The 27,258-nt window shown below is 53.6% G+C and overlaps 1 protein-coding gene across 16 annotated transcripts in view; it reads left to right on the forward strand.

Annotated features, from left to right (window-relative positions):
- The first annotated feature begins 13,857 nt into the window (after positions 1–13,857).
- Positions 13,858–27,258, forward strand: part of LOC138929690 (granulocyte-macrophage colony-stimulating factor receptor subunit alpha-like) — a 36,673-nt gene continuing 23,272 nt past the window's right edge. For 4 of the 16 annotated variants that reach the window (XR_011446268.1, XM_070291307.1, XM_070291312.1 and 1 more), the window contains exon 1: positions 24,274–24,485. Coding sequence is in view for 8 of the 16 variants with exons in the window: in XM_070291307.1 (XP_070147408.1) it covers positions 24,449–24,485 (37 nt within the window). In the remaining 8 variants the exon portion in view is untranslated. Of the gene's footprint in view, positions 14,262–14,474; positions 14,580–22,651; positions 22,945–24,273; positions 24,615–27,258 lie in introns of those variants that run through there. The other 12 variants (XM_070291314.1, XM_070291313.1, XM_070291311.1 and 9 more) reach the window with 11 other exon arrangements.

Genomic DNA, 27,258 nt, shown 5'->3' on the forward strand with positions numbered 1-27,258 from the left:
TCACAGAGTCAGACACGACTGAGCGATTGAACACCAACTCACGCTTGCATCCGAAAGCGCTCCTGGGAGTCAGTGTTGTCGTTCGGTCCACAAGTCGTGTCTGACTCTCTTCGACTCCTACTAAAAATAACACCCAGCGTGATAACCATCCTTGTAAAATCATGTTTGAAAAACTACGAAGCTCTAGGACCTCCCTGCAGTCCAGGGGTTAAGAATCCACCTTCCTTCCAATGCAGGGGACCTGGGTTCAATCCCTGGTTGGGGAACAAAGCTCCCACATGCCTCGGGGCAAGTAAACCAGTGTACCACGGATAAAGGCGCTGTGGGCCACGGTGAAAGATCCAACATGTTGAAACAGATCAGAAATCGCCAAAGAAATGAATTTAAGACAAATTAAAAACACACACGCACACACACACCAAAAAAAAAAAACCTTCCAACACCTTTTACAGATATTCGCTGATGGAATCTGTGAGCCGTGGAGAAAGTGAGCATAAATTGCCCCACTTTAGAGTCGGAACCTGAGTTTTCCAGAAGCTGACAGTGGTTGCGTGCGTGCTAAGTCACTCCAGTCGTGTCCAACTCTTTTGCAAACCCATAGACTGTAGCCCGCCAGGCTCCTCTGTCCAAGGGATTCTCCAGGCAGGAATAGTGGAGTGGGCTGCCATGCCCTCCTCCGGGAGGTCTTCCCGACCCAGGGATCGAGCCCTGGCTGATGGACCTCCAATTGTTCATTGCGGTGCGGGGTGAGATTCAGGTCTTCCTGGCCCAAGACTAGGGGTGCTTTGGCCAAGACCATCCTTCTGGAGGTCAGAGGCTCAATGCTGTGGTCTCTGGGTTAAAATCCAGGTGCAGAGTGAGTACATAGATAGGCAAATAGAATAAGCATTTGGATAAACAGAATAAGTAACTAGATAGAAAAGCAGGCAGACAGGATGAGCAGAGACAAAGAACACGTAGACAGAGAGGCCAAGTATGAGAAGTACTAAGCAGATAAACAGAATAAGAAGGCAGGTATTAGAAGAAGACAGTCAGAATAAGGAGATAGAGAGAGCGCACGAGTAGATGGATGATTACAGCGTCCTCACGCAGGTCGGGATTTCCCAGCCTCACTCTCACGGACACCTGGATGGACGGATGCGCTCATGCATGGGCAGAGAGGATAAATACGTGATTAGACAGTGACGCCAGTCCAGGGTTTCTCAGCCTCGGCACTGCCGATGCCTGGGTCTGGACGGCTCTCTGAGGCGGGGCGTCCCGGGTCCCGGGCCCTGCGGGGTGTGGAGCAGCGTCCCTGGGGTCACCCCACCGCACGCCGGGAGCAAGCCCTCCACCACCAGCCGCGACACCGAAACGTGCCTGGATGTCTCTGCCCATCGCCCCGCAGCCCACCTCCCTCCTCCCTGCCCCATGCCTCCTCCAGAGAAGCTGGAGCTTTGAGCCCTTGTTTGTCCTTTGAGGGAACGCAAGGGGCATCAAAGGAAGGTCGAAATTCACCATGTCCTCCGGCGTCTCCTGGGAAACCGAGAGAGAGACAGCATGCTGGACATGTTACCAGCTCCGAGAAGGAGTACCTGCTGGGCTTCTGCAGTCTTGGGGGACTACCCGGGGAGCTCTTAGGTTCCCCCAGTCTTGCCCTTCAAGGGGACATACAGCTGGAGAAGACGGGGGCGGAAAATAAGCAAGCAAACCTCCCCAGTCCCAGCCCCAAACTCCCCCAGCTGCCTTCCAGATTCCAGGATGGAAACACTCGCTCCACGCGAATCCCAAAGACTAGTGGCGCCACCTCTCATGTGGATGACACACCGCCCCTCCCAGAAACCTCCTTCCCCACGGCCCGAGGGTGTGTGCAAAACCACAAGCTGATTCCCTACCGTGTGTTTCTTCCCACCCTGTCAGGCACCGGGTCTGAGTCAGCAAGCCAAGAAAGGCAACAGGGGCGGAGGTGGGAACACGTGGTTGTGCCAGCGGAGCTAGAAACGTCAGCCGTTCTGTCTTGCGGGCGTGGCTGCCCTCCTGCACACGTGGGGGTGACTTGGGTGGGCTACGGCTGTGTCTTGTGATGCCATGACGCTTGGAGGCATCCGTGAGCAGCGGAGGGACGTGTCTCCTGATTGACAGCGTTGGTGCGCCTGGGAAGTTCTGCTCAGGGTTGAGTGGGACCACTCTCAACAGGAGGCTTGAGTGCGGGGGAATGTGTGAGCATCTTCACACACACACACACACACACACACACACACCCACACACGGCCGCTGGGCTTGGAAAGTAACCCAACAGCTTGAGCGTTCGCTTCCCTGGCTGGGAGACTTGGTCTGACAGTCACCCTTCCCAAGGGTCTGGTCACTTCGGCTATCGTCCGCTGGCCAGAGCCAGTCAGGAGCCAGCCCAGACTCGAGAGACACTGAGTGTCCTTGAGAGGAGCTGTGAAGAATTCACCGCTGGTCCAGTGGCTGAGAATCTGCCTTCTTGGGGGAGGCAATGGCAACCCACTCCGGTATTCTTGCCTGGAGAATCCCGTGGACAGAGGAGCCTGGCGGGGCTACCATCCACGGGGTCGCAAAGAACCAGATGCAACTGAGCGACTTTCACTTTCTTCCCCTGGTGGCACAGTGGTTAAAAAAATCCACCTGGCGATGCAGGGGGCGATGCGTTTGGTCCGTTCTCCGGGGAGACTCTTCCTGCAGCTACTGAGCCTGTATCCCACAGGGACTGAAGCCCACACACCCTAGACCCCGTGTTTGCAAACAAGAGAAGCTGCCGCCGTGAGAAGCCCTCTCACCACTGCTAGAGAGTAGCCCCCCCACCCCTTTCAATGCAACTAGAGAAACCCGACAAGCAGCAACGAAGGCCCAGTGCAGTCAAAAAAAAAAAGAAGAAGCACATTAAAATAAAAAGAAGAATCCACACCCATACGGATGTCTGTTTGATAAGACTCAGCGAGCCGTCCAAAAAAAAGACACTCGAGTTTTGCATGAATTCAAGATAAGATGGGCTCACGGCGAGGACGCTGATGGCAAGGACGGTTCCACTGCCTTACAGGCCACAGCCTCCCACCCTAGCATAGCTCTGTTGGAACGTGCGAGCGTGCGGCGTGACATGACCTCTTATCTCTCCTCCAGCTGGCCAGGTTGCCAAGGCCAACTGTCACAGAACAGTCCCACGGCTGCGAGCCCCCCCCCCCCACCCTGGGGCGGTTTGCTATCAGATCCATCTGTCGGGTTTGACACTCCGGTGAGAGCTGTTACATAACAGAAGGGTTTCCCCCGCCCCAGCAGCGAGCAGAGGACGTCTGTAGGGTACAGAGACTGTGGGAAGCTCTCTGCTGGTTCATCTGTTTGGAGAGAGATTTGAAGACGGGCAAGGGGATGATCGAGGACCTTGGGCAAGGAGGGATTGGCTGCAGGCGGCGCGAGAGTGGGACTCGGGGGTCACAGGGCGTCTGCTCCACGCAGACCATGGTTGTTGCCGTGTCTGACTCTGTGCGACCCCGTGGACCGCAGCACGCCAGGCCTCCCTGTCCATCACCGACTCCCAGGGTTTACTCAAACTCACGTCCATTGAGTCGGTGATGCCATCCAGCCATCTCCTCCTCTGTCGCCCCCTTCTCCTCCTGCCTTCAATCTTTCCCAGCACCAGGGTCTTTTCCGATGAGTCAGCTCCTCATATCAGGTGGCCAGAGTATTGGAGTTTGAGTTTCAGCTTCAGTCCTTCCAGTGAGTATTCAGAGTTGATTTCTTTTAGGAGTGACGGGTAGAGCATCCTTCATTTGTGTCAAACTCTCTTGCGACCCCCTGGACTGTAGCCCACCAGGCTCCTCTGTCCATGGGATTCTCCAGGCAAGAAGACTGGAGGGGGTAGCCTTTCCCTTCTCCAGGGGATATTCCCAACCCAGGGATCGAACTTGGACCGGTGCACAATGCCTACATCTCAAGGCAGAGAAAAGACAACCTCTTCACTGTCTTGGCCAGACAGCTGCAATGTTGAGCACCGAGGCCTCCCTCCGCCGAGTACACAACCTCTTAAGTGCATGGAACCCACCCTGCTGACGCTTTGATTTCGCACTGCTGGCTCCCTGAACTGCCAGACGATACATTTCTGCTGTTTTCAGCCACCCTGGCTGCGGTGCTGCGTTACGACCAAGCCCGGAAACTCACACAGGTGTCACCCTAAGTATGGTAGGGGCAGTAAGCTTGGGCCTTCCATTTGGTGTCCAAACGGCTGCGGTGGACAGAAAGCCCACCTGTTACCCCCAACCTGGCCTGTACTCTGACCACACGGAAAAACCCATCTCCGTGGGAGCCCTGTTCAGATAGCTGAGGATGGCACATGCTACCTTGATTTCCAGGCCAAACGAGCCTCCTTCTCTGATGAGCTCCAAGACTCTTCAGTATCCTGATATCATGTCAGATTCAAGATGCTGAGCGACCTTCCATGGACTTCCACCAGGTGCCCAAACCGTAATGACAGAAAGGGTCCAAGTGCGTCAGTTTCAGAGATGGAAACCTCCAGGAAGGGGAAGGAAGGGAAAAAAGAAACAAAAATATATTTTCCCTCTATCCTCTTAGGTTCTGTCTCTGTGCCCCTGCAAATTAAATTAACAGACGATCAGTTCGTAGGAAAGAAGAAAGCAGACTTTCCATGTTCAGCAAACAAGGGGGAGAAACTCAGTGATGAGGAATTCCAAGGAACGGTTGGAGTTTGGGGTTTATATACCTGACTTGAGCTGCCCCGGTGGCTCAGTGGCGAAGAACCCGCCTGCCAACGCAGGACATGCAGGTTTGACCCCTGGGTCGGGAAGATCCCCTGGAGAAGGAAATGCCAACCCACTCCAGTATTCTTGGCTGAGAAATCCCACGGACGGAGGAGCCTGGTGGGCTGCAGTCCATTGGGTCGCAAAACAGTCAGACACCATTGAGCAACTAAAGGACAACATGCCTAACTCAGGAGGTGATGGGGGGATGGATAAAGCACACTTCAGTTCACTTCAGTTGCTCAGTCGTGTCCGACTCTTTGCAACCCCATGAATCGCAGCACGCCAGGCCTCCCGTCCATCACCTACTCCCGGAGTTCACTCAGACTCATGTCCATCGAGTCGGTGATGCCATCCAGCCATCTCATCCTCTGTCGTCCCCTTCTCCTCCTGCCCCCAATCCTTCCCAGCATCAGAGTCTTTTCCAATGAGTCAACTCTTCGCATGAGGTGTCCAAGGTACTGGAGTTTCAGCTTTAGCATCATTCCTTCCAAAGAAACCCCAGGGCTGATTTCCTTCAGAATGGACTGGTTGGATCTCCTTGCAGTCCAAGGGACTCTCCAGAGTCCTCTCCAACACCACAGTTGAAAAGCATCAATTCTTCAGCACTCAGCTTTCTTCACAGTCCAACTCTCACATCCGAAAGCAACAGGCTTTGAGATACATACGTGGGTTTTTCAGGAGAACAAACAGGAGTTGAGAGAGTGGGACAGTGTTTACACAGATAACAGTGAATTTTCCACCTCCTTCACGGCTGCATAACTGCCTTGGAGATGGAATTTGCGGGGTGGGGGTGGGGTTTTTTTTACTGTCTTCTCCCACCTGGGAGAAGATACACCCCGGAGGAAAGGTATTTATGGAGCCCTATTTCTCAGAAATTGCTGCTTTTGATCAGATAGGGAAGCTCCAAGAAGGCTTTTTTCCCCCCCTGTATCTGTTGCTGTTCAAAGGTCTTCAGCTTAAAACAATATTGACACCAAAAAAATGTCAACTTTTGGGTGTGGTGTATTCAGATCCCACAGGTGCAGAGCCCCTTTTGCCTGGAGGAAGCCAAGTACTTCATGAGGCTTCGAAGAAGCAGGTGGAAGGAGAGCAACGGATACCCAGCAAGACAGAAGACTCACACCAGCTCCTGGGGGCACCAACCCACTGAGCAGCCCTGGAGAGGGCTTGACCGAGCGGCACTTTTCGACGAGAGCACCCCGAAAGGGGATCTGTTGTTTTCTGCCACCCCCTGCCCCAAGAAATCTGTATACTGGAGTTTCCCTGGTGGCCCGGAAAACCCGCTTTGCATGGGAAGCAGCTCACTTTCCCGGTCCCCCAGAGCTGGGCGGGGTTGCAGCTGCGGGTGTGAGTCTCACTCCCGGCTAACTCCATCCCTGGGCGGGAAACTCGGCTCCCACGTGCTGGAGCAAGACAGCCTGCACACCGTGACGGCGAACTCCACTCGTACCGGAGTGAAGAGCGTCAGTGCCGAAACTGAGCTCCAACGCAGACAAGTAAATAGAGGCCTTTTTTTTTTTTTTTTTAATTGAAGATTAACTGCTTTGGGCTTCCCTGGTGGCTCAGCTGGTAAAGAATCCCCCTGCCAACTGGAGACCTGGGTTCCATCCCTGAGTTGGGAAGATTCCCCTGGAGAAGGGAATGGCTACCCACTCCAGTATTCTGGCCTGGAGAATCCCATGGAGTTCATAGAGTCAGACACGACTGAGCGACTTTCATTTCACTTTTAACTGCTTTACACAATTGTGTTGCTTTCTGTCAAACATCAACAATAAACAAATACTAAAAAAAAAAGAAAAAGAAAAAAATCTAGCTGTATTAAGCATGATCTTTAGAGTCTGGGTTTCCCTGGTGGCTCAGATGGTTGTCTGCCTGCCACGCGGGAGACCCAGGTTCGACCCCCTGGAGGAGGAAGATCCCCTGGAGGAGGGCATGGCAACCCACTCCAGTATTCTTGCCTGGAGAATCCCACGGACGGAGGAGCCTGCTGGGCTACAGTCCACGGGGTTGCAAAGAGTCGGACACGAGGGAGGGACTTCACTCACTTTCAGAGTTCCGGGTTAGCCAAGAGGAAACCTGGCAAAGAGAAAGAGAGGTTCCAGGTGTGGCGGGGTGGCTGACACGATGCAGGGGCTGTTTTTTTCTGCGATGCTATCTGGATGTGGCATCCTAAGTCACCTCACGCCGCCTCAAAGTTGGGCTCCTTCATGTGGGCTGCAAGGAGATCCAACCAGTCCGTCCTAAAGGAGATCAGTCCTGGGTGTTCATTGGAAGGACTGATGCTGAAGCTGAAACTCCAATACTTTGGCCATCTTTGGTGAAGAGCTGACTCACTGGAAAAGGCCCTGATGCTGGGAAAGATTGGGGGCAGGAGGAGAAGGGGACGACAGAGGATGAGAGGGCTGGATGGCATCACCGACTCGATGGGCGTGAGTTTGGGTGGACTCCGGGAGTTGGTGATGGCCAGGGAGGCCTGGTGCGCTGCGATTCATGGGGTCGCAGAGGGTGAGATGGGACTTGGTGACTCAACAGCAAAAACAACAGATGTTCTTCCTCTGGAGGGAACCAGGCTGGTAGCCCTGCCGTCTCTCCCCGCCCCGTGCGGTAACACGGAGGAGGAACACTTACGCATTCTCTGGACACGCTGCGGACAGCGGCACACCAGATCCACGGTCACAAGGGGAAGAGGGTGGGGGGAAGCCCCAGAGGCGGTGACTTTCTCTTCAGTAGAGACTTTATTTTCAGAGCATTTTACGTTTGCAACCAACCTGAGAAGGAAGTACAGGCTTTTCCCATATGCATCCTGTCTCCCACACAGAGAGTTCCCCTGGTGTCAGCAGCCACCCTCAGCTGGGTGTACCACGTCTGTTAGATCAATATGGATACGTGGTCACTGACACATTGATTGCTATCAGCGTGTGAGGAGAGTGATGCTGCGAACACACGGGTCCATTTGAGCCTGACGTGATTAACCTTGTTGTTGAGTCTCTAAGTCGTGTCCGACTCTGGGCAACCCCCTGGACTGTAGCCCGCCGGGCTCCCCTGTCCGTGGGATGCTCCAGGCACGAACACTGGAGTGGGTTGCCGCGCCGTCTTCCAGGGGATCTTCCCCACCCAGGGATGGAACCCGCGTCTTCCGCGTTGGGAGGCGGGGATCTTTACTGCTGAGCCCCCTGCTAAGTCCCTGTTTCAGGCAAAGGACCCAAAAGCGGAAGGAAAGGACCACCAGTAGGAAAAGCCAGCAACTCTGACGTCTCCATAGTTTATAAAACAGCAGAAGGGCCGCCTTACATGGCGTGCTGTGCGAAACCTGGTCCTTTTTTTTTTTTTTTTTTGGCATTGAGCTTACTTGGGATTCCCAGGAGGCGCTCGTGGTAAAGAACCCGCCTGCTGATACACACACACAGGAGACGCGGGTTCGATCCTTGGGTCGGGAAGATCCCCTGGAGGAGGGCACGGCAACCCGCTCCACTATCCTTGCCTGGAGCATCCGGCGGGCTGCAGTCCACAGGGTCGCAGAGAAGCGGACACGCCTGAAGTGACTCAGCACGCACATGGCCTGCGTCAGCCACGGGGTCTTTCCAGCTCACTGCCGGTGGCCCCTGGTTCCCCTTTGCGGCAGATACGCCTCTGAGGACCGGCCACGGGGCGCCAGGCGGGGGTGTGGCTGTGCAAATCTGTGGGTGTGATGGCTGCTCTGGACTCACGGCCACGTGCAGCTCCACGGTTACTGACCATCCCCAGCCCTGTGTTTTTGTACAAATATCCCCTGCCACCCACGGTCCTGATTCATGGGCTCATGACGGGGGGTGGGGGGTGCTGGGGGCGCCGGGGGGCAGGGCATTGCGCCAGGAGGCTGCGTCAGGTTGTGGAGACAGGAGCCCAAAGCTGGTCGGTCGGGGGGAAGACGCAGGAGTCAAACGCAGCAGCCTGTCTGGCAGAGCTTGAGACCGCGTTCCCGGGCCGTGGGGTATCTGGGAGCCCAAAACGTGCCCCTGGTTGCTGCTCTGTTTCAAGCTCATGCTTGTTGACTTTTCCTGCATGGCATCCACTGCTTTCCTGAAAGATATCACCTCCTCGGGAGACAGGAGAGGAGAGTGTTGGCAGTTTGGGGTGGGCAGCTGCAAACCTGGGCTTCCCTGGTGGCTTAGGCGGTAAAGAATCCACCTGCAATGCGGGAGACCTGGGTTCCATCCCTGGGTCGTGAAGATGCCCTGGAGAAGGTCGGAATATTATATAAATATATATACGTATCTATATATATATATGATGGATAAACAGCGAGGTCTTACTGCAGAGCGCAGGGACCTATATTTGACAGTCTATGATAAGCCACAAAGGAAAAGAATATGAAAAGCACATATATGTATATATGAATCACTCTGTCATACAGCAGACATTAACTCAACGCTGTAAATCAACTCTGTTCTTGCCGTTCAGTAGCTCACTCGTGTCCGACTCTTTGCGACCCCATGGACTGCAGCACGCCAGGCCTCCCTATTCATCACCGACTCCCAGAGCTTGCTCAAACTCATGTCCATCAGGTCGGTGACGCCATCCAACCATCCCATCCTCTGTCGTCCCCTTCTCCTCCCACCCCTCAATCCCTCCCAGCATCAGGCTCTTTTCCAGTGAGTCAGGTCTTCCCATCAGGTGGCCAGAGTATTGGAGTTTCAGCCTCAGCATCAGTCCTTCCCGTGAATATTCAGGGTTGACTTCCTTCAGCACTACACGGTCTGATCTCCTTGCAGTCCAAAGGGACTCTCGACTACAATTTAAAGAAAAAAAAAAAAAAGACAGCCGTTACCAAATTGTTGACACAAAGTCGGGCCTGCTGCCACAAGTGAAAAATCTGATGGTCTAAACTGCCCGAAAATTTCTCTCTCCTTTTCCCAGAAAGTCACTCTTTTTTTCCTTTGCTCTTGCTGTGATCGCGATGTATGTCTTTCCTCCTCCCTGAGCTGGCGGCTGGGACCCCCACAATATTCCTCCAAGAGCACGAAGCACGTTCCTAGCAGCTCCAGAGCCCAGTTGCCCTCTGGCTTCCTGCTTACTTCATTAGCATTATAAGTGGGGACCAAAATAAATTAATAAATAAGCCCTTCTTCACTAGACGTATACTGCGGAATACATTTCCATTTTCTTGAGTATCAGTGATTGAAATTCCAGCCGGCGATCAGGAACTATAAAATAAGCACCCGCCTCCTGACCCCGAATTTTTTTCTTTACCCTGAAAGTGGATATTTTACCCCAGGAAACAGCCCTCCAGGGAATCACCCCTGACTGAGGCTGACTTTTAGGGAAACTGGCTTTTGTAATCTTTAAAAGTACTCAGAGAGAGGGTTTTCAGGAATTCCCTGGGTGATCCTTCGAACTTTTGCACTCCAGGCTTTAAAAAAAAAAAAAAAAATTGGGTGATTGTGTCCTTCCCTTCCCCCCAAAACTCCATCACCTGCTCCCCGCCCTGCGGCCCCCACCCCACCCCCAACCTACACGCAGCTCTGTCTGGCTTGGTCCTGGGACTCTGCCCGGCTAGTTAGCTGACAGCCCCTTTCAAGCTCCCTGCAGAGGACGGTAAGTAGAAGCGAGGCGCTAAATGCCTTGATTATTCACGGGAGTGAAGTGCCTAAAACAGGGGCTTCCCCGGTGACTCAGACCGTAAAGAATCTGCCTGCAATGCAAGAAACCTGGGCTCAATTCCTGGGTCTGGAAGATGCCCTGGAGGAGGGCATGGCAACCCACTTTGGTATCCTTGCCTGGAGAATCCCATGGACCGGGAAGCCTGGCAGGGCTACCGTCCATGGGGTCGCACAAGAGTGAGACACGTCTTAGCTGCTAAACAGCAAAAACGTGTCCAAATTCACCTTCGGATCAAGAGATTCCATCACACAGGCCCTCTACGACGTGTGTGTGTGTGGTTACCCGCTCAGTCGTGTCCAACTCCTTGCGTCCCGTGGATGGTAGCCCGCCAGGCTCATCTACAAACCCTGGGGGTGTTTAGTGAAGCCCTGAGCTGCAGGCAGGTTGCTCCTGCAGACGCTGAGTGGCTGACACGGAACCCCTCCCCTGTCTCTGCCGTCCTGGGACTCGTCATCGAGGCTTGGGGACTATGTCTGAGGGGTGCAAAAATCGGGGGTGATTCTGGGGTCTCTGGGTGGTTGATAGAAATCAGGGATGGTCTTTCTGCCATCTTTGGGCAGAGTGGGGAAAAATCTGGGGTTATCTTAAGGGTCTTGAGGGATGAGGGATGGAAATTTGGGGTGACTGAGGGAGGGTCTCTGGGGGTGATGGAGGGAAATTTAGGGCCAACGGGGAGGGGTGAGTCTCTGCAGTGAATGATGGACATTCGGAGTGAGTACAGGGTGTCTGGATGAGGCTCCTCCATCCATGGGATTCTCCAGGCAAGAGTACTGGAGTGGGCTGCCGTTGAATGGAGAAGGGCATGGCACCCCACTCCACTATCCTTGCCTGGAGAATCCCATGGACAGAGGAGCCTGGCGGGCTGCACTCCACGGGGTCGCAGAGAGTCGGACCCGCCTGAGCGATTACAGAGTGAGTGGGGTTACTCCCGGGGTGATAGATACCAATGCGGGGTGAATGGGGATCTTTAGGGTAAGTGGTGGAAAGCTGGGGTGAGTGAGGATCTCTAGGGTGGTATGAAAATCTGGGGCGAACAGGGCTGTCTGAGGTGATTGGTGGACATGTGTGGAGAGCCCAAAGGTCTCTGGGATCAGAGATAGAAGTCTGAAGGGAGGGGGAGTCTCTGGGGGTGAGTGTAGACAGTCTTGGGTGACTAGACGGTCTTTGGGGTGAGAGATGGGAAGCTGGGGTGGGTGGGAGGGGGTTGTCTCGGGAGTGAGCCTGGACGTCGTCAGAAATCCCGTAACCCTAAACCTGCCAGAGATAAAGCCAGGGCCGTGGGGGTCACGCAGACCCCAGGCACAGCCAGGTGCTTTCAGAAGCCCTCTCACCTCCAAGCGGCAGAGAGCAACGCCCCCGCCCCGAGCCCCCGTGTCCCCGTCTCTCCTGCATCTAACCTCTCCCCATCAATTACCTTTTTAAACATTTTTTTTTTCCAGGAACAGACGCTCCCCTCTGAGTACAGCCCTGGGGGCTGGGAGGGGGTTTCCGAAACTGCAGCAACAATAGAGATAAGCCCAGCAGATAAGCCCCAGCAGATAAGCAAGCTAATCTCCTGTTTAAATTAAAAAAAAAAAAAAATGTGAGCGAGCTGGTTCTGCAACCACCTAGGAGAAAAGAAAAAAAAAAAATCTGCAGTTATTTCTGCCTTCAGTGTGGATGGGCCAGCGTGGACCTCTGGGGAAGAGTTGCCTGGTGTGGAAGAAAAAAAACCTGACTAGAGGCAGGAAGGGACATAGGGACACCTACGGCTGATTCGTGTTGATGCTTGACAGAAAACAGCAAAATTCTGTAATGCTATTATCCTTCAATTAAAAAAATAATAATAAATATATATATATATATATATATTTTTTTTTTTTAAAGAAGGAGGCTTCCTTGGGGCCAGGCGGGTCGGGGTTGGGGGTGGGGTTGCACAGTGGGTGTCCCAGGCTCCAGATCTGGGCGGGAGTTCTTTGTGATTGACTTCGGGCTTTCCTGGTGGCTCAGGGGGAAATCCACCTACATTGCAGGAGATGCGAGTTCCATCTCTCGGTCTGGAAGATTCCCTGGAGGAGGGCATGGCAACCCACTGCAGCGTTCTTGCCTGGAGAATCCCGTGGACAGAGGAGCCTGGGGGGCCACAGTCCACGGGGTCGCAGAGAGTCAGACAGGACCGCCGTACTGACACTTTCATCATCTGGGCCCTCAGGTGGTCTCACACCGGTCCCTGGGGGCTGGGGGATGGTCTCTGGCTGACTTTGGAAACCCTGGGACCCAACAGCCAACGGTTTGTCTCCTGAGTTTGAATCACAGTCCATCCCGGGGAAGAATCACTCAGTTCAGTCGCTCACACGTGTCCGATTATTTGCGACCCTGTGGACTGCAGCACGCCAGGCCTCCCTGTCCGTCACCAACTCCCGAAGCTTTCTCAAAGCAGGGAAGAATAGCTTTTGCATTCGAAGGAGAATTTGGGGTGGGGGCCTTTGAGAACCACCCCCCCTATTCCAGCATGACCCGTGTGCCCAGTGGCACCTCTCATACAAGCCGGGTGGGGGGGGGGCGGTATTCTTTATTCATGTCTGACTCTTTGCGACCCCATGGACTGTAGCCCCGCTAGGCTCCTCTGTCCCTGGAATTCTCTAGCCAAGAATCCTGGAGCGGGTTGCCGTGCCCTCCTCCGGGGGATCTTCCCCACCCAGGGATCGAACCCGCGCCTCCTGCATTGACAGGCTGGGTCTTTACGGACTGAGCAGGGTGAGTGGGCTCATAGAAACCCCACGCTTTTTCCGCCCAGCCATAACGACACTTCTGCTTGGCCAAAGATGCGTTCCTGATAATCAGTGCCGATGGGAGGCCCCTTGCAAGGGCAGCAAGGCTCCTTGGACGCCAGCTGGCCTGGATCGGGCTTGCAGAGAACGCTACCGACCCCTAGTGACGAAGACTTCCAAACTGCGCCAAGACCACCCGCACTTCCAACCACCCCCCATCGCCCGCTCACCCAGCAGCTTAAAGAGCCCGGGGTGGGGACAGACCGCGCCCAGCTCCACCCGGCGGGACCGGAGGGCACAGGCTTTCGGGGCAGCTCAGGGCTTGCTAAGTCAGAAGGCGGAGGGTGGTTTAGTCAGTGTGGGTAGAAATGTTTCTGTTCAGCCGCTCAGTCGTGTCCCGCTCTCTGCGACCCCATGGACTGCAGCACGCCAGGCCTCCCTGTCCATCACCAGCTCCGGAGCTTGCTCAAACTCATGTCCATCGAGTTGGTGATGCCATCCAACCATCTCATCCTCTGTCGACCCCTTTTCCTCCTGCCTTCAATCTTTCCCAGCATCAGGGTCTTTTCCAATGAGTCAGCTCTTCGCATCAGGGGGCCAGGGTATTGGAGCTTCAGCTTCAGCACCAGTCCTTCCAATGAGAGCTGTTGCCAGGGCGGAATCTGGAAGTTTCGGTCACTAGGGGTCAGCAGCGCTCCTTGCAAACCCCGCGCAGGCGCGCAGGCGTGCTCCGTCGCGTCCGGGTCTTTGTGACCCCCCTACCCGGGCAGACTGCACCCCGCCGGGCTCCTCTGGCCGTGGGGGCGGTTCCAGGCGGGCATACTGGGTCTTGGAGCCACTGCCTCCTCCAGGAGAGCTGGACTCCACAGACAGAAAGTGAAAGTGGAGCTGGGCCCCGTGGGTGCGGGGCGCTGGGGAAACAGAGGGCGCAGAGATGCGAGCCTGGGGGGCGGGGGGCGCGCACCGCGGTCTAACGCCCGGGAGACGCCGGGGTGCCGAGATGCTGGGCCAGGAATGTCTCCCGGGGGTGCAGCTCAGAGGTGGCCCACGAGGCTCCCGTGGAGTGCTCGTCCCGCACGAGACTAAGGCCTGGCCTCTGCGTCTCCAGGAGCTGCAGGTAAGGAGGTCGCATAGTGCGTTTAATCATTTTACATCTGTGCGTATGTTTGGCTAAGGCTGGGTCTTCCTTGCTGCACGCCGGCTTTTCTGTAGTTGAGGCGAGCAGGGTCGGGTGGTTGGAGGGGGGCGTGCAACCTCTTTGTTGCGATGCGCGGGCTTCGTTGGGGTTCACGGAATGACGATTTTTTTTTCTTGTTTTTTCCTGAACCAGGGAGTGAATCAATCGGTGTCTCCTGCATCGGCAGGCGGATTCTTAACCACTGAGGCACCAGGGAAGCCCCAAGGAGGTCATGTTTTCCATTGGCTATCATTGAAGGTGCGGGTCCCAGGGGGCTTTTGTTTGGAGATTGCTTTTTGTCTTTTTTTTTTTTGGCCACTTTGCAGCCAGTGGGATCTTAGTTCCCCGACCACGGGTTGAAACTGTGCCCCCAACTGCAGTGGAAGCACAGGAGTCGTAAGCCCTGGGCCACCAGGGACCTGCCGTTGTTTGGGGATTTCTGACTGTGCGTCCGGAGGGTTCTCAGCACAAGCTGGGCAGGGACGCCGTTCTGTGCATCATCCTTCCGCGTCCTCCCTCTGCCCAGCGTTTGCTGCAGGTGATGTTTGACTGTGTCCTCCTCTGGGGGTGGCTTGCTGTGTTTTCTGTAGTCTTTCCGTCATCTTTAATGTCTGTGGAGGCTTTTCTGTTTTTTCTGCAAACTAGGGCAGGAGGAAGCAAGAGTCTTACCTATTTTTTATTTTTGCAGTATTTGTTCATTTGGCCATGCCAAGCCTTTGGCTGTGGCAGGCAGGCTCTTTGGTCTTTAGTTGCTACATGTGGGGTCTAGTCCCCTGAACCAGGGATCGAACCCAGGCCCTCTGCTCTGGGAGCTCAGCGTTTTAGCCTCTGGACAAGCAGGGGAGTCCCCACTCTTTCCTTTCTAAGAATGCTTCTTGCTTATCTACTGACCACCTACTTTCTACAGACAATGTATTTTTTTTTCAAATTGTTTTCCATTATAGGTTATGACAAGATGTGTCCGTATTTCCCTGTGTTATAGGGTAAATCCTTGCTTTCACATATTTAATGTAAGATACTTCTGCTTCCCTCGTAGTTCAGTCGGTAAGGAATCTGCCTGCAATGCAGGAGACCTGGTTTGATCCCTGGGTGGGGAAGATGCCCTGGAGAAGGGAGAGGCTGCCCACTCCAGTGTTCTTGCCTGGAGAATCCCACGGACAGAGGAGCCTGGCAGGCGGCTACAGTCCACGGGGTCGCAGAGAGTCGGACACGACTGAGAGGCTAGACCGCCGCCGCCATAGGAGGTATTGAATAGAAGTCCCCAGCCGTACAGTGGGCCCGTGTTGGTTATCTGTTTTAGGTATAGCACTGCGTGTATGTCCATCCCAATCTCATTTACCCCACCCCCCGCTTGCAACTGCAAATCTGTGCGTCCGTGAGTCTGTTTCAGAGACAAGTTCGTTTGAGTCATATTTTAGCTTTCACATCCAAGCGATATGACGGGATGTTTGTGTGACTCACTTCCCTTAGCGTGATTTCCTCTGGGTCCAACTCTGTAGCTACAAAGGGCCTTATTTCATTCTTTTTCGTGGCTGAGTAATATTCCGCTGCGCGTATGGACCGCATGAGTACTATTCCGCTGCGTGTATGGCCCACGTCTCATTTAACCCATTCCTCCACTGATGAACGCTGAGGTTGCTTCCGAGGGTGGGTTTTTTTTTTAATTAATTAGTTTACTGTTCTGACCGCCCTGGGCCTGTGTTGCTGTGTGCAGTTTCTCTCCGGGTGCGGGGCCCAGGCTGTAGAGTGCCCTTCAGTACTTGGGGCTTATGTGCTTAGTTGCTCTGTGGGATGTAGGGTCTTCCCTGACCACGGATGGAACCCGTGCTCCCTGCTTTGGAAGGCGGTGTCTTTACCACTGAGCCACCAGGGAAGGCCTGGGTGTTCGTTTTTTAAGAGTAGATCTTACTTGTGTCTTCTGACTTTAAATATTGTATCTATGCATATATATCCATGTATATATAAACATTCCAGATTATTTCCCGTTATAGGCCTCGCTGGCGGCTCACTCTGTAAAGAGTCTGCCTGCAAGGTAGGAGACCCGGGTTCGATCCCTGGGTTGGGGAGATCCCCTGGAAAAGGCAATGGCAACCCACTCCAGTAGTCTTGCCTAGAGAATCCCATGGATGGAGGAGCCTGGCGGGCTGCAGTCCGTGGGGTTGCTGAGAGTCGGACACGCCTGAGGGACTTCACGTAAACCTTGTTACAAGACTTTAATATTGGCGCCTGTGCTATACACTAGATCGTTGCTGCATATTTTATACAAGGTACAGAGTATAGCTCCCTGGGCTGCCCAGGAGCTCCTCGTGTTTCATCTAGTCTTCATATAGCTGCGTGTATCTCTTAATGCCAAACTCCCAGTTTATCAACCCTTGGCCGACCACAAGTCTGTTCTGCCTGGCTGTGAGTCTGCTTCTGCTTTGTAGGTAACTTCATTTGTGTGTTTTTGTGTGTGTGTCTCTCTCTTTTTGATTCCACACATAAGCTGTATCAGGCGATATTTGCCTTTTTCTGTGTGACGCATTCCGCTAGTACGGGCATCTCTGGGTACGTCTGTGTTGCTGCCAGCGGCATCATTTCATTCTTTTCCGTGGCTGAGTGATACTCCGCTGTATGTGTGGACCACATCTTCTCTATCTGCCCAAGCAGTCGAAGGGCTCCATCGTTGCTTCCGAGGTGTCTGGTTCTCATTTAGTCGCTCAGGCGTGTCCGACTCTTTGCGACCCCACGGACTGCAGCCCTCCGGGCTCCTCTGTCCATGGGACTCTCCAGGCAAGAATACTGGAGTGGGGTGCCAGTCCCTTCTCCAGGGGAATCTTCCCAACCCAGGGATCGAACTTGGGTCTCCCGCATTGGCAGGCAGATTCTTTACGGCTGAGCCGCCTGGGAATACTCCTCAGCCGTAAAGAAGAATGCAATAGTGCCATTTGCAGCCACAGGGATGGACCGAGAGGTTATCATACTGAGTGAAGTAAGTCAGACAAAGACAGATGTCGTGTGCTTTCGCTTATATGCGGCATCTAAAAAAATGATGCAAATACATTTATTTATAAAATGGAAACAGGCTCACAGACTTAAAAAAAAACCTTATGCATGCCAACCTAGGGCTTCCCTGGAGGCTCAGATGGTAAAGAATCTGCCTGCAGTATGGGGGACCTGGGTTCCGTCCCTGGGTCGGGAAGATGCCCTGGAGGAGCACATGGCAACCCGCTGCAGGATTCTGGCCCGGAGCATCCCCATGGACAGAGGAGCCTGGTGGGCTGCAGTCCGTGGGGTCGCAAAGGGTCAGACACGACTGAGTGGCTAACGCCTTCACGTCCGGTGGCTGCCGAAAGAGAATGAAGGGGAGGGATAGATTAGGAGTTGGATATTCGCAGATTCACTCTGCTGCTGCTGCTGCTGCTGCTGCTGAGTCGCTTCAGTCGTGTCCGGCTCTCTGCGACCCCAGAGACGGCAGCCCACCAGGCTCCCCCGTCCCTGGGATTCTCCAGGCAAGAACACTGGGGTGGGTTGCCATTTCCTTCTCCAATGCATGAAAGTGAAAAGTGAAAGGGAAGTCGCTCAGTCGTGTCCGACTCTTCATGACCCCACGGACTGCAGCCCACCAGGCTCCTCCGTCCATGGGATTCTCCAGGCCAGAGCACTGGAGTGGGGTGCCACTGCCTGCTCCAATTCACACTACTGTACATGAGATAAATAAGCAATAAGGGCCTGCTCTATAGCACAGGGAACTATGTTCACCGTCATGTTTGGAAATGAATCTGAAAAAAATACATGTGTGTGTGTATATATGTCTATGTTACTGAATCACTTTGCTCTACAGCTAACCCTAACCCAATCTCAGTAGTCTGCTATACTTGCGTTGGGCTTCCCTGCTGGCTCAGGTGGTAAATATCTGTCTGCAATGTGGGACACCCGGGTTGGATCGCTGAATCGGGAAGATCCCCTGGAGAAGGCAACGGCAACCCACTCCAGTGTTCTTGCCTGGAGAATCCCATGGACAGAGGAGCCTGGCAGGGGGCTACAGTCCACAGGGTCGCAGAGAGCCGGACACGACTGAGCTGCTAATATTTTCACTGCACTTCCACACTCCAATTAAAAAACACTAAAATGGGGACTTCCCTGGCGATTCGCTGGTTAAGCCTGCAAGCTTCCACTTTACGGAGGGGGGTTACAGGTTCGATTCCTGGTCGGGGAACTAAGATCTCGCAGTCCTCTTGTATGGCCAATAATAATAATAGACAAAATGAAACTTAAAGAAAAGAAAAAAAAAACACCAGCGCAGCCTTCTTGCCGCCTGAAGATCTTTGTCCTGGAATCTGGGAGGAAGTGAAGCCAGCTCTCACCCACCCCACCCCCACCCCCACCCCCACCCGCTCCGCAGCCTTGAGTGTGAGGTCCGGCTCAGCCCATCAGGAAGTTGAGAAACTGTGAGGTTGTTTGGAAATGTGTCTCTAGTATCTGGTTTCTTTTCTGGGAAAATCGATGTTACGACTTGGTGGGCTCCACGCCCGCCCACCCTCCCACCGAACGCTGGCTCTCTGAGATCCTGCCGCCCACACCTCCGTTTTTTCTCGGGAAGTGGCGCTGACCCCGCTTACGCATGACTCCTTTTCTTCCCTGACCCGGAGGAGAGTCTGGGAAGGGGGAAACGTGGGATTCTGGCGGGTGAGCGCGTGGGGAGGAGCTGCTGTCAGCAGAAAGGGCAAAGAGGCGCTGTCCTTAAGTGCCCGCGCCGAGCTGGTGAGCCTCAGCCGCCTGGCGCCTGGGGCTGGACGAGTCTCTGATGGGGGGCATCCTGGGCCCTGTGTGGGGTGTGGAGGGGTGTCCTTGGGCTCCCCTCATCGCACGCCTGGGGGACCCTCTGACCCCATCGCGTTCACGGCCAGAATGTCTCCAGACGTTGTTATACTTCCCCTCGGAGGGTAAAGTCCTCCCAGTCTGTGAACCACAGGCATAGGTGCATATGTGGATGGATGGGTGGGTGGAGGGATAGATGGGTGGATGGATGGATAGATGTATGGATAGATAGATGGGTGGGTGGGTGGATAGACAGATAGAAGTATGGATAGATACGTGGACGGATGGATACATGGATGGATGGATGGATGGATGGATGGATGGATGGATGCATCAGTGGATAGGTAAATGGATGGGTGGATGGATGAATGAATGGACAGATAGATGTATAGATAGATGGATAGGTGGGTGGGTGGATGGATGGATGGATAGATAGAAGTATGGATAGATACGTGGATGGATGGATACATGTATGTATGGATGGATGGAGGGATAGATGGATGCATCAGTGGATAGATAAATGGATGGGTGGAAGGATGGATGGATGGGTGGATGGGTCGGTGGATGGATGGATGAATGAATGGGCAGATAGATACACGTGTGTACGGATGGACGGATGGACGGATGGATGGATGGGTGGGTGGGTGGGTGGGTCGGTAGATGGATGGATGACTGAGTGGGCAGATAGACACGTGTGTGTACGGACGGACGGATGGCTGGATGGGTATCTGGATGGCTGGATGGGTGCACTTATGGATCGGTAGATGGGTGGATGGATGAAGGGATGGATCGGTAAGTGGGTGGATGGATGGGTGGACACGCACATACACGAGGCTTAATAGGTGAATGATGGCATAACTGCTAATCACAGAGAATAGAGACGGACAGGAAAAGCGGCCGAGGGACCGTTAGACTGTCTCGTGCCTGCTCAGGGTTCCTGAGCCTCAGCACTGCTGACACCTGCGGCTGGACGTGTCTCTGATGTGGGGAGTCCTGTGCGCTACGCGGTGAGGAGCAGAAGCCAAGGCCAGTTGGACGGAAGATGTATGGCAGTGTAAGCAAATTTTAAAATCTACAGTGGAGTAAAATTTTATTATTCTAAAAATACGCAGTAGCCAACAGGGATCTCCTGTATAGCACAGGGTACTGTACTTTCGTTCGGGTTCACAGATATATCTTCCTTTTCAGATTCCTTTCCATTATAGGTTGTTACAAAGGTTTGCGTATAGTACCCTGTGCTTCCCAGGTACTCTAGTGGTAAAGAAGCCACCTGCTAATACAGGAGACATAAGACAGTCGGGTTGGATCCCTGTGTGGGGAAGACCCCCTGGAGGAGGGTGTGGCAACCCACTCCAGTGTTCTTGCCTGGAGAATCCCAGGGACAGAGGAGCCTGGCGGGGCTACAGTCCACGGGGATTGCAAAGAGTCGGACACGACTGAGAAACTTTGCATGCTTGCACGCATATGCATCACTTTGCGGTACACCTTGAACACAGCCCTGTATAAGAACTCTACTTCAAGGAAAAAAAAATTTTTTTTAACATGCAGATCAGAAAAGAGAAGTACAAGTATATCCATCTGCAGATGGCTGTTACGTAAAGAAAATCTTGATGAGAATCCACTTAAAAAAAAAAAAAAATCTTAGAACTAATGCCCAGATTTGGCCTGGCAGCAGGGTATAAGATTCAGACACACACACGAGTCCGGTGAGCCATCCGAAAAAAGAGAAATTCAGGAAAAAAGTCTATTTGCAGCAGCATCCGAAAGATGGAAATATGTCCATTTCTTGTTGTTTTTCAGCTGCTAAGTCTTTTTTTTTAAAACTGGAGGCTAATTACTTTACAATAGTGTATTGGTTTTGCCATACACTGACATGAATCCGCCACGGGTATACATTTGTTCGCCATCCTGAACCTCCCTCCCCATCCCATCCCTCAGGGTCATCCCAGTGCGCCAGCCCTGAGCGCCCTGTCTCATGCATCGAACCTGGACTGGGGATCAATTTCACATGTGATAATTTACATGTTTGAATGCTCTTCTCTCAAAGCATCGCACCCTTGCCCTCTCCCACAGAGTCCAAAAGTCTGTTCTTTACATCTGTGTCTCCTTTCCTCTTGTGTATAGGGTTATCGTTACCCTCTTTCTAAATTCCATATATTTGCACTAATATACCGTATTGGTGTTTTTCTCTCTGACTTACTTCACTCTGTGTAATTGGCTCCAGTTTCATCCACCTCATTGGAACTGATTCAAATGCATTCTTTTCAATGGCTGAGTAATACTCCATTGTGTATCTGTACCGCAGCTTTCTCATCCGTCCGTCTGCCGATGGACACCTAGGTTGTTTCCATGTCCTGGCTATTATAAACAGTGCTGCGATGAACACTGGGGTCCACGTGTCTCTTTCAGTTCTGGTTTCCTCGGTGTGTATGCCCAGCAGTGAGATTGCTGGGTCATATGGCAGTACTATTTCCAGTTTTTTACGGAATCTCACAGTTAACCTTTCAGTTCAGTTCAGTTGCTCAGTTGTGTCCGACTCTTTGTGACCCCGTGAATCGCATCACGCCAGGCCTCCCTGTCCATCACCAACTCCCAGAGTTCACTCAGACTCATGTCCATCGAGTTGGTGATGCCATCCAGCCATCTCATCCTCGGTTGTCCCCTTCTCCTCCTGCCCCCAATCCCTCCCAGCATCAGAGTCGTTTCCAATGAGTCAACTCTTCGCATGAGGTGGCCAAAGTACTGGAGCTTCAGCTTTAGCATCATTCCTTCCAAAGAACACCCAGGGCTGATCTCCTTTAGGATGGACTGGTTGGATCTCCTTGCAGTCCAAGGGACTCTCAACAGTCTTCTCCAACACCACAGTTCAAAAGCATCAATTCTTCGGCACTCAGCCTTCTTCACAGTCCAACTCTCACATCCGTACATGACCATAGGAAAAACCACAGCCTTGACTAGACGGACCTTTGTTGGCAAAGTAATGTCTCTGCTTTTCAGTTTGCTATCTAGGTTGGTCATAACTTCCCTTCCAGTGAGTAAACATCTTTTAATTTCATGGCTTCAATCACCATCTGCAGTGATTTTGGAGCCCCTAAAAATAAAGTCTGACACTGTTTCCACTGTTTCCCCATCTATTTCCCATGAAGTGATGGGACCAGATGCCATGATCTTCGTTTTCTGAATGTTGAGCTTTAAGCCAACTTTTTCACTCTCGTCTTTCACTTTCATCAAGAGGCTTTTTAGTTCCTCTTTGAGCCCTAAGGGTGGTGGTATCTGCATATCTGAGGTTATTGATATTTCTCCCGGCCATCTTGATTCCAGCTGTGCTTCTTCCAGCCCATGCAGGTCTGGAAGCAACAGTTAGAACTGGACATGGAACAACAGGCTGGTTCCAAATAGGAAAAGGAGTACGTCAAGGCTGTATATTGTCACCCTGCTTATTCAATTTATATGCAGAGTACATCATGAGTTAACCTTTAATAAAGGGTAAAAGGTATTGTGTGGGGAGGGGGGAGAAAAAAATAAAAACCCAAGCCTCAAATAGAGACAGTGAAAATGGGAACTTGCGTGCGCTGTGTTACAGGGACTGCCCACTGGCCAGCAGCCCCTGTAAGTCGGGGGTCGCTCTGGAGGACTCTGTCCCCCAGGCCCTCTGCCCCGTTCTGCAGCCTCTCTGCACACTGTCCTGAAGGACTCGTAGCTGCCACCCAGGACCAGGCACCATCTCCTTTACTCTCGTTCGCCTTGTCCGCACACCCTGCTGGGAGCTGGGAGCTGGTCTGGGAACACGCCAGGGCGACGAAGATGAGAAAAAGCACAGAAGGTAAAAACCGGACCTAGAACAGGTCTCGGTGGGGCCTTCAGTCGCACACACTGGAGGGAGTCAGTAGGGGAAAGACAGTGTTGGCATCTTGACAGGCTTACAGGGAATCTAGAAAAAGGGCAGAGATGCTCTTACTTGCAAGGCAGAAATAGAGAGACAGACGCACGGACTCTGAGGGGCGGAGGACGGGGTGGGACGGATTGGGAAATGGAGGTTGACGGGTATACACGATTGTGGTGTGTGTGCTAAGTCGCTGCAGTCGTGTCTGACTCTGTGACCCCACAGACTGTAGCCTGCCAGGCTCCTCTACGCGAGGGATTCTCCAGGCAAGAATACTGGAGTGGGTTGCCATTTCCTCCTCCAGGGGGTGGTCCTGACACAGAGATCAAGCTCGTGTCCCTTAACGTCTCGTGCGCTGGCAGGCAGATTCTTTACCACTAGCACCACCTGGGAAGCTCACATTGATACTGAAACTCTGTAGGCAGTAGATCCTTATACATACTTACATACGCACTATATGGGTTAGTACGCGTATTTATACTATGTCTATAGCAGATAAGGAGTCAGGACCCACTGCAGGGGACTCCACTCAGGGCTCTGTGGTGACCCAAATGGGAAGGAAATCCGATAAAGAGGGATACACGTATACATATGCTGAAGCTCCAATCCTTTGGCCACCTCATGTGAAGAGCTGACTCGTTTGAAAAGACCCTGATGCTGGGAGGGATTGGGGGCAGGAGGAGAAGGGGGCGACAGAGGATGAGATGGCTGGATGGCATCACCGACTCGATGGACGTGGGTTTGAACAAGCTTCGGGAGTTGGTGATGGACAGGGAGGCCTGGCGTGCTGCAGTCCATGGGGTCGCAGAGAGTCGGACACGACTGAGCGACTGGACTGAACTGAGATGAAGGGACCCACCTGGTACCTGATGTACTTGGGGAGCCTTCTGGTCCAGTTCCTGGGAAGACGACCCTCCTGTGATGAAAATGGTTGCTGAGGTGGGTTCAGTGGTAAAGGACCCTCCCGACAGTACAGCAGACGGGTTCGATCTCCCATCAGGGATACAATCCCATGTTCCGTGGAGCAGCTAAGCCTGCGCGTCACGACTGCTGGAACCCGGGGGCTCTGGAGCCCACGCTGCACAGGAGAAACCTCTGCAGCGAGAATCCTGTGTACCACAGCTACAGAAAACCACAGCATGGTCAAAAAATCAAATAAATAAAATACAAAAAAAATTAAAATGGTCAGTGACACCTGGTCCCTGACCTGAGAAGATCTGGTGAAGCGTCTGGTCCATCTCTTAAGAAGACAACCTTCTCCACACGAGTGATGGGCGGGGGTGTGGAGACCAGACGACCCGCCTGTCTCAGTTCCTCCTAGTGGCAGGCGTGGCGAGGGGAGGGAATCAAGGAGAAGGAAAGAGGAACCCGGCCGAAGGCGTCTGGTCGTGCCGTCCACGGGCCATCACCGTCGGGTGAGGCAGAGAGGCGTCAGGACGCTCAGATGTGGCAGCCTCGCGGGAGAGCGATGGGGACTGCAGGTTGGCAGACGCGAGATGGGGCGTGTGTGTCGCAGGGGAGGGGTGGAACCCGGTCCCCCTTGACCCCCGGGGTCCTCGAAAGTGCCATTTCCCTGCTTCTGTTGCTGCCGTTGATGGCGGGTGCTCCAGGTGGGTCAGAAAAAGTGCTCTGCTGTGGGCTAAGTTGCTTGAGTCGTGTCCGACTGTTTGCGACCCCGTGGACTGTAGCCCTCCCAGGCTTCTCCAGGGGATTCTCTGGAGTGGGTGGCCATGCCCTCCTCCAGGGGATCTTCCTGACCCAGGGGTCAACCCTGGGTCTCCTGCATGGGCAGGCGGATTCTGTAACGAGCGCACCACCTGGGAAGCCTTTTGGATGCGGGGCGCCCAGGCAGACAGTGTGACCGGTGAGCAGTAACCGGCGGGCGCTGCGTTCTCAGGTCCGAATGCGCCTGCAGGGAGTTGGCCAGGTTGGGGTGGGCGATTTTGGAGTTCCCCGGGCCAGCCCGTGCCTGTCGGGATTGGAATGAGACTTGGCTTTGCAAGCTGTGTGTGCTGCAGTGATGGGGGTCCGTCGGGGTTACAGGTGCTGCCTGGGACGCTGGCATTGTGTTCTGTGTGGCTCAGCTGGTAAAGAATCCGCCTGCAGTGCAGGAGACCCCGGTTCGATTCCTGGGACGGGAAGATCTGCTGGAGAAGTGAAAAGCTACCCACTCCAGTATTCTGGCCTGGAGGATCCCATGGGCTGTATATGTATAGTCCACGGGGTCACAAAGAGTTGGACACGACTGAGCGACTCTGACTCACACACTCCCTGGCATGCGTAAAAGCACGGTGAGCTCCATAGGCAAGCTCGTGCAAGGGTCCCCGTTGGAGCGGCTTCCTGGTTACCCAGCCCCCTCCCCAGGGTGTGTCCTGAATCTGAAAGATGGTGTCAGCCCCTCCAACATGGTTGTAAAACTGAAATGGGGAAAGAAAGCGCGGCCTGGTGATCACCAAAACAAGAAGGGAAAGCGGGCATGAAAAAGCAAAGGATGACTCAATTCCATGTATAGGAAGCGTAGCAACACAGGCGAGTCCATGGAGGCAGAAAGTGGCTTCGTGGTTGGAGGGGCCGGAGGACGAGAGCTGGAGGCGTCTCCCTTGGGGAGACGGGAAGGTTCTGCAACCAGGCTTTGCGGATGTGCTGAGTGTCGCCGAGTTGTACAAGGGGGCTTCCCTGGAGGCTCAGTGGTAAAGAATCCGTCTGCCGATGCAGGAGACGTGAGTTCCATCCCTGGTTCGGGAAGCTCCCCTGGAGAAGGAAGTGGCAACCGACCCCAGTGTTCTTGCCTGGAGAATCACCATGGACAGAGGAGCCTGGGGGGCTGCAGTCCATGGGGTCGCAGAGAGTCGGACACGACTTAGGGACTGAACACACTGGCTTGCATCCCGTGTGAATTTAGCCTGAATTTTTTTTTTTTTAAAGGGCAAAATTAAGTGAAACAGCGATGAAATTTCTGTGGATTTCGGTCTTCTGACCACTTCTGTGAGGCTCCTGGAAGTGCCTCGTAGGATGGGAGTGTCAATTAAACCAGGGATTGGCTGAATAAGATACGTCATGTTGTTATCCAGTTGCTCAGTCGTGTCTGACTCTTTGCGACCCCAGGGACTGCAGCACGCAGGCCTCCCTGTCCATCACCAACTCCCGGAGCTTGCTGAAACTCATGTCCATTGAGTTGGTGAGGCCATCCAACCATCTCATCCTCTGTCGTCCCCTTCTCCTCCCGCCTTCAATCTTTCCCAGCATCAGAGTCTTTTCCAATGAGTCAGCTCTTTGCATCAGGTGGCCAAAGGGTTGGAGCTTCAGCTTCAGCATCAGTCCTTCCAGTGAATATTTAGGAGCGATTTCCTTTTGGATGGACTGGTTGGATCTCCTTGCAGTCCAAGGGACTCTCAAGAGCCTTCTCCAGGATCTTGACACATCACGGTCCTGACTGTTTCACACTCCTTGCAGAGTCTCCTTCGGAGGTTTTCTCACAATCCTTGACCAGAAGCCAGGGTTCTGCGATGAACTGATGATTTAAAGCGAGCCACTTTTGGGGATGGATTTCTGTGTCCCTTTGTGGTATATGAGAACTCTTTTTTTTCAGCCAGGGTTACAGCATGCTCCATCACGATGAGCAGGAAGCTGACGGGAGTTCAGTGCACAGGAAGTTAGTGAGGAAGCTGCGGTGAAGGGTGTTGATGAGGCCGGTGGGTGAGGGGGGCGCGTGGGTAACCCCTCTGCGTGTCCACCCCCGACCACCACCCGGAGGCCGGTACGACACTCTGCCCTTCGGAGGAGAAAGCTGGACTCAGGGAGCTTGATAAGACAGGTGCTGCCGTCACCAAGGAGGTGGGGAGATGGGTCAGGCTGTGGTTCCCTCCCCCCACCGCCCTGCACCCACGGCCTATCCCCCTCATCTCCCGTTAAGCAAAGCTCAGACCGCAGACATTTCGCAAATTGCAGATGTGAAAATCCAAGAGCTGTGGGGGGGTGTTGATTGAGGAAGATCCTCCCGGAGAGGTTCCGGGGTGCCTCAGGCAGACAGCCACACCCCCTCCCGAGTGCAGGAAGCAGCCTCCCCCCATGGGTGGGGATCAGACAGCAGACCCCCGAGAAAGACGAAGTCTGTGTGGGGCAGGGTCTTGGGGGGACAGTCCCTGGGGCAGGGGAACAGGAGATGACGGTCAGGTGGGAAAGTTGGAACCGCTCTGGTGGGTGGTTTGGTTTGGTTTGGTTTGGTTTTTCCTCTGTGATGTCCAGTGAGGTTCC

This window comes from Ovis canadensis, chromosome X, assembly GCF_042477335.2.
Source record: "Ovis canadensis isolate MfBH-ARS-UI-01 breed Bighorn chromosome X, ARS-UI_OviCan_v2, whole genome shotgun sequence".
Taxonomy (NCBI): domain Eukaryota; kingdom Metazoa; phylum Chordata; class Mammalia; order Artiodactyla; family Bovidae; genus Ovis; species Ovis canadensis.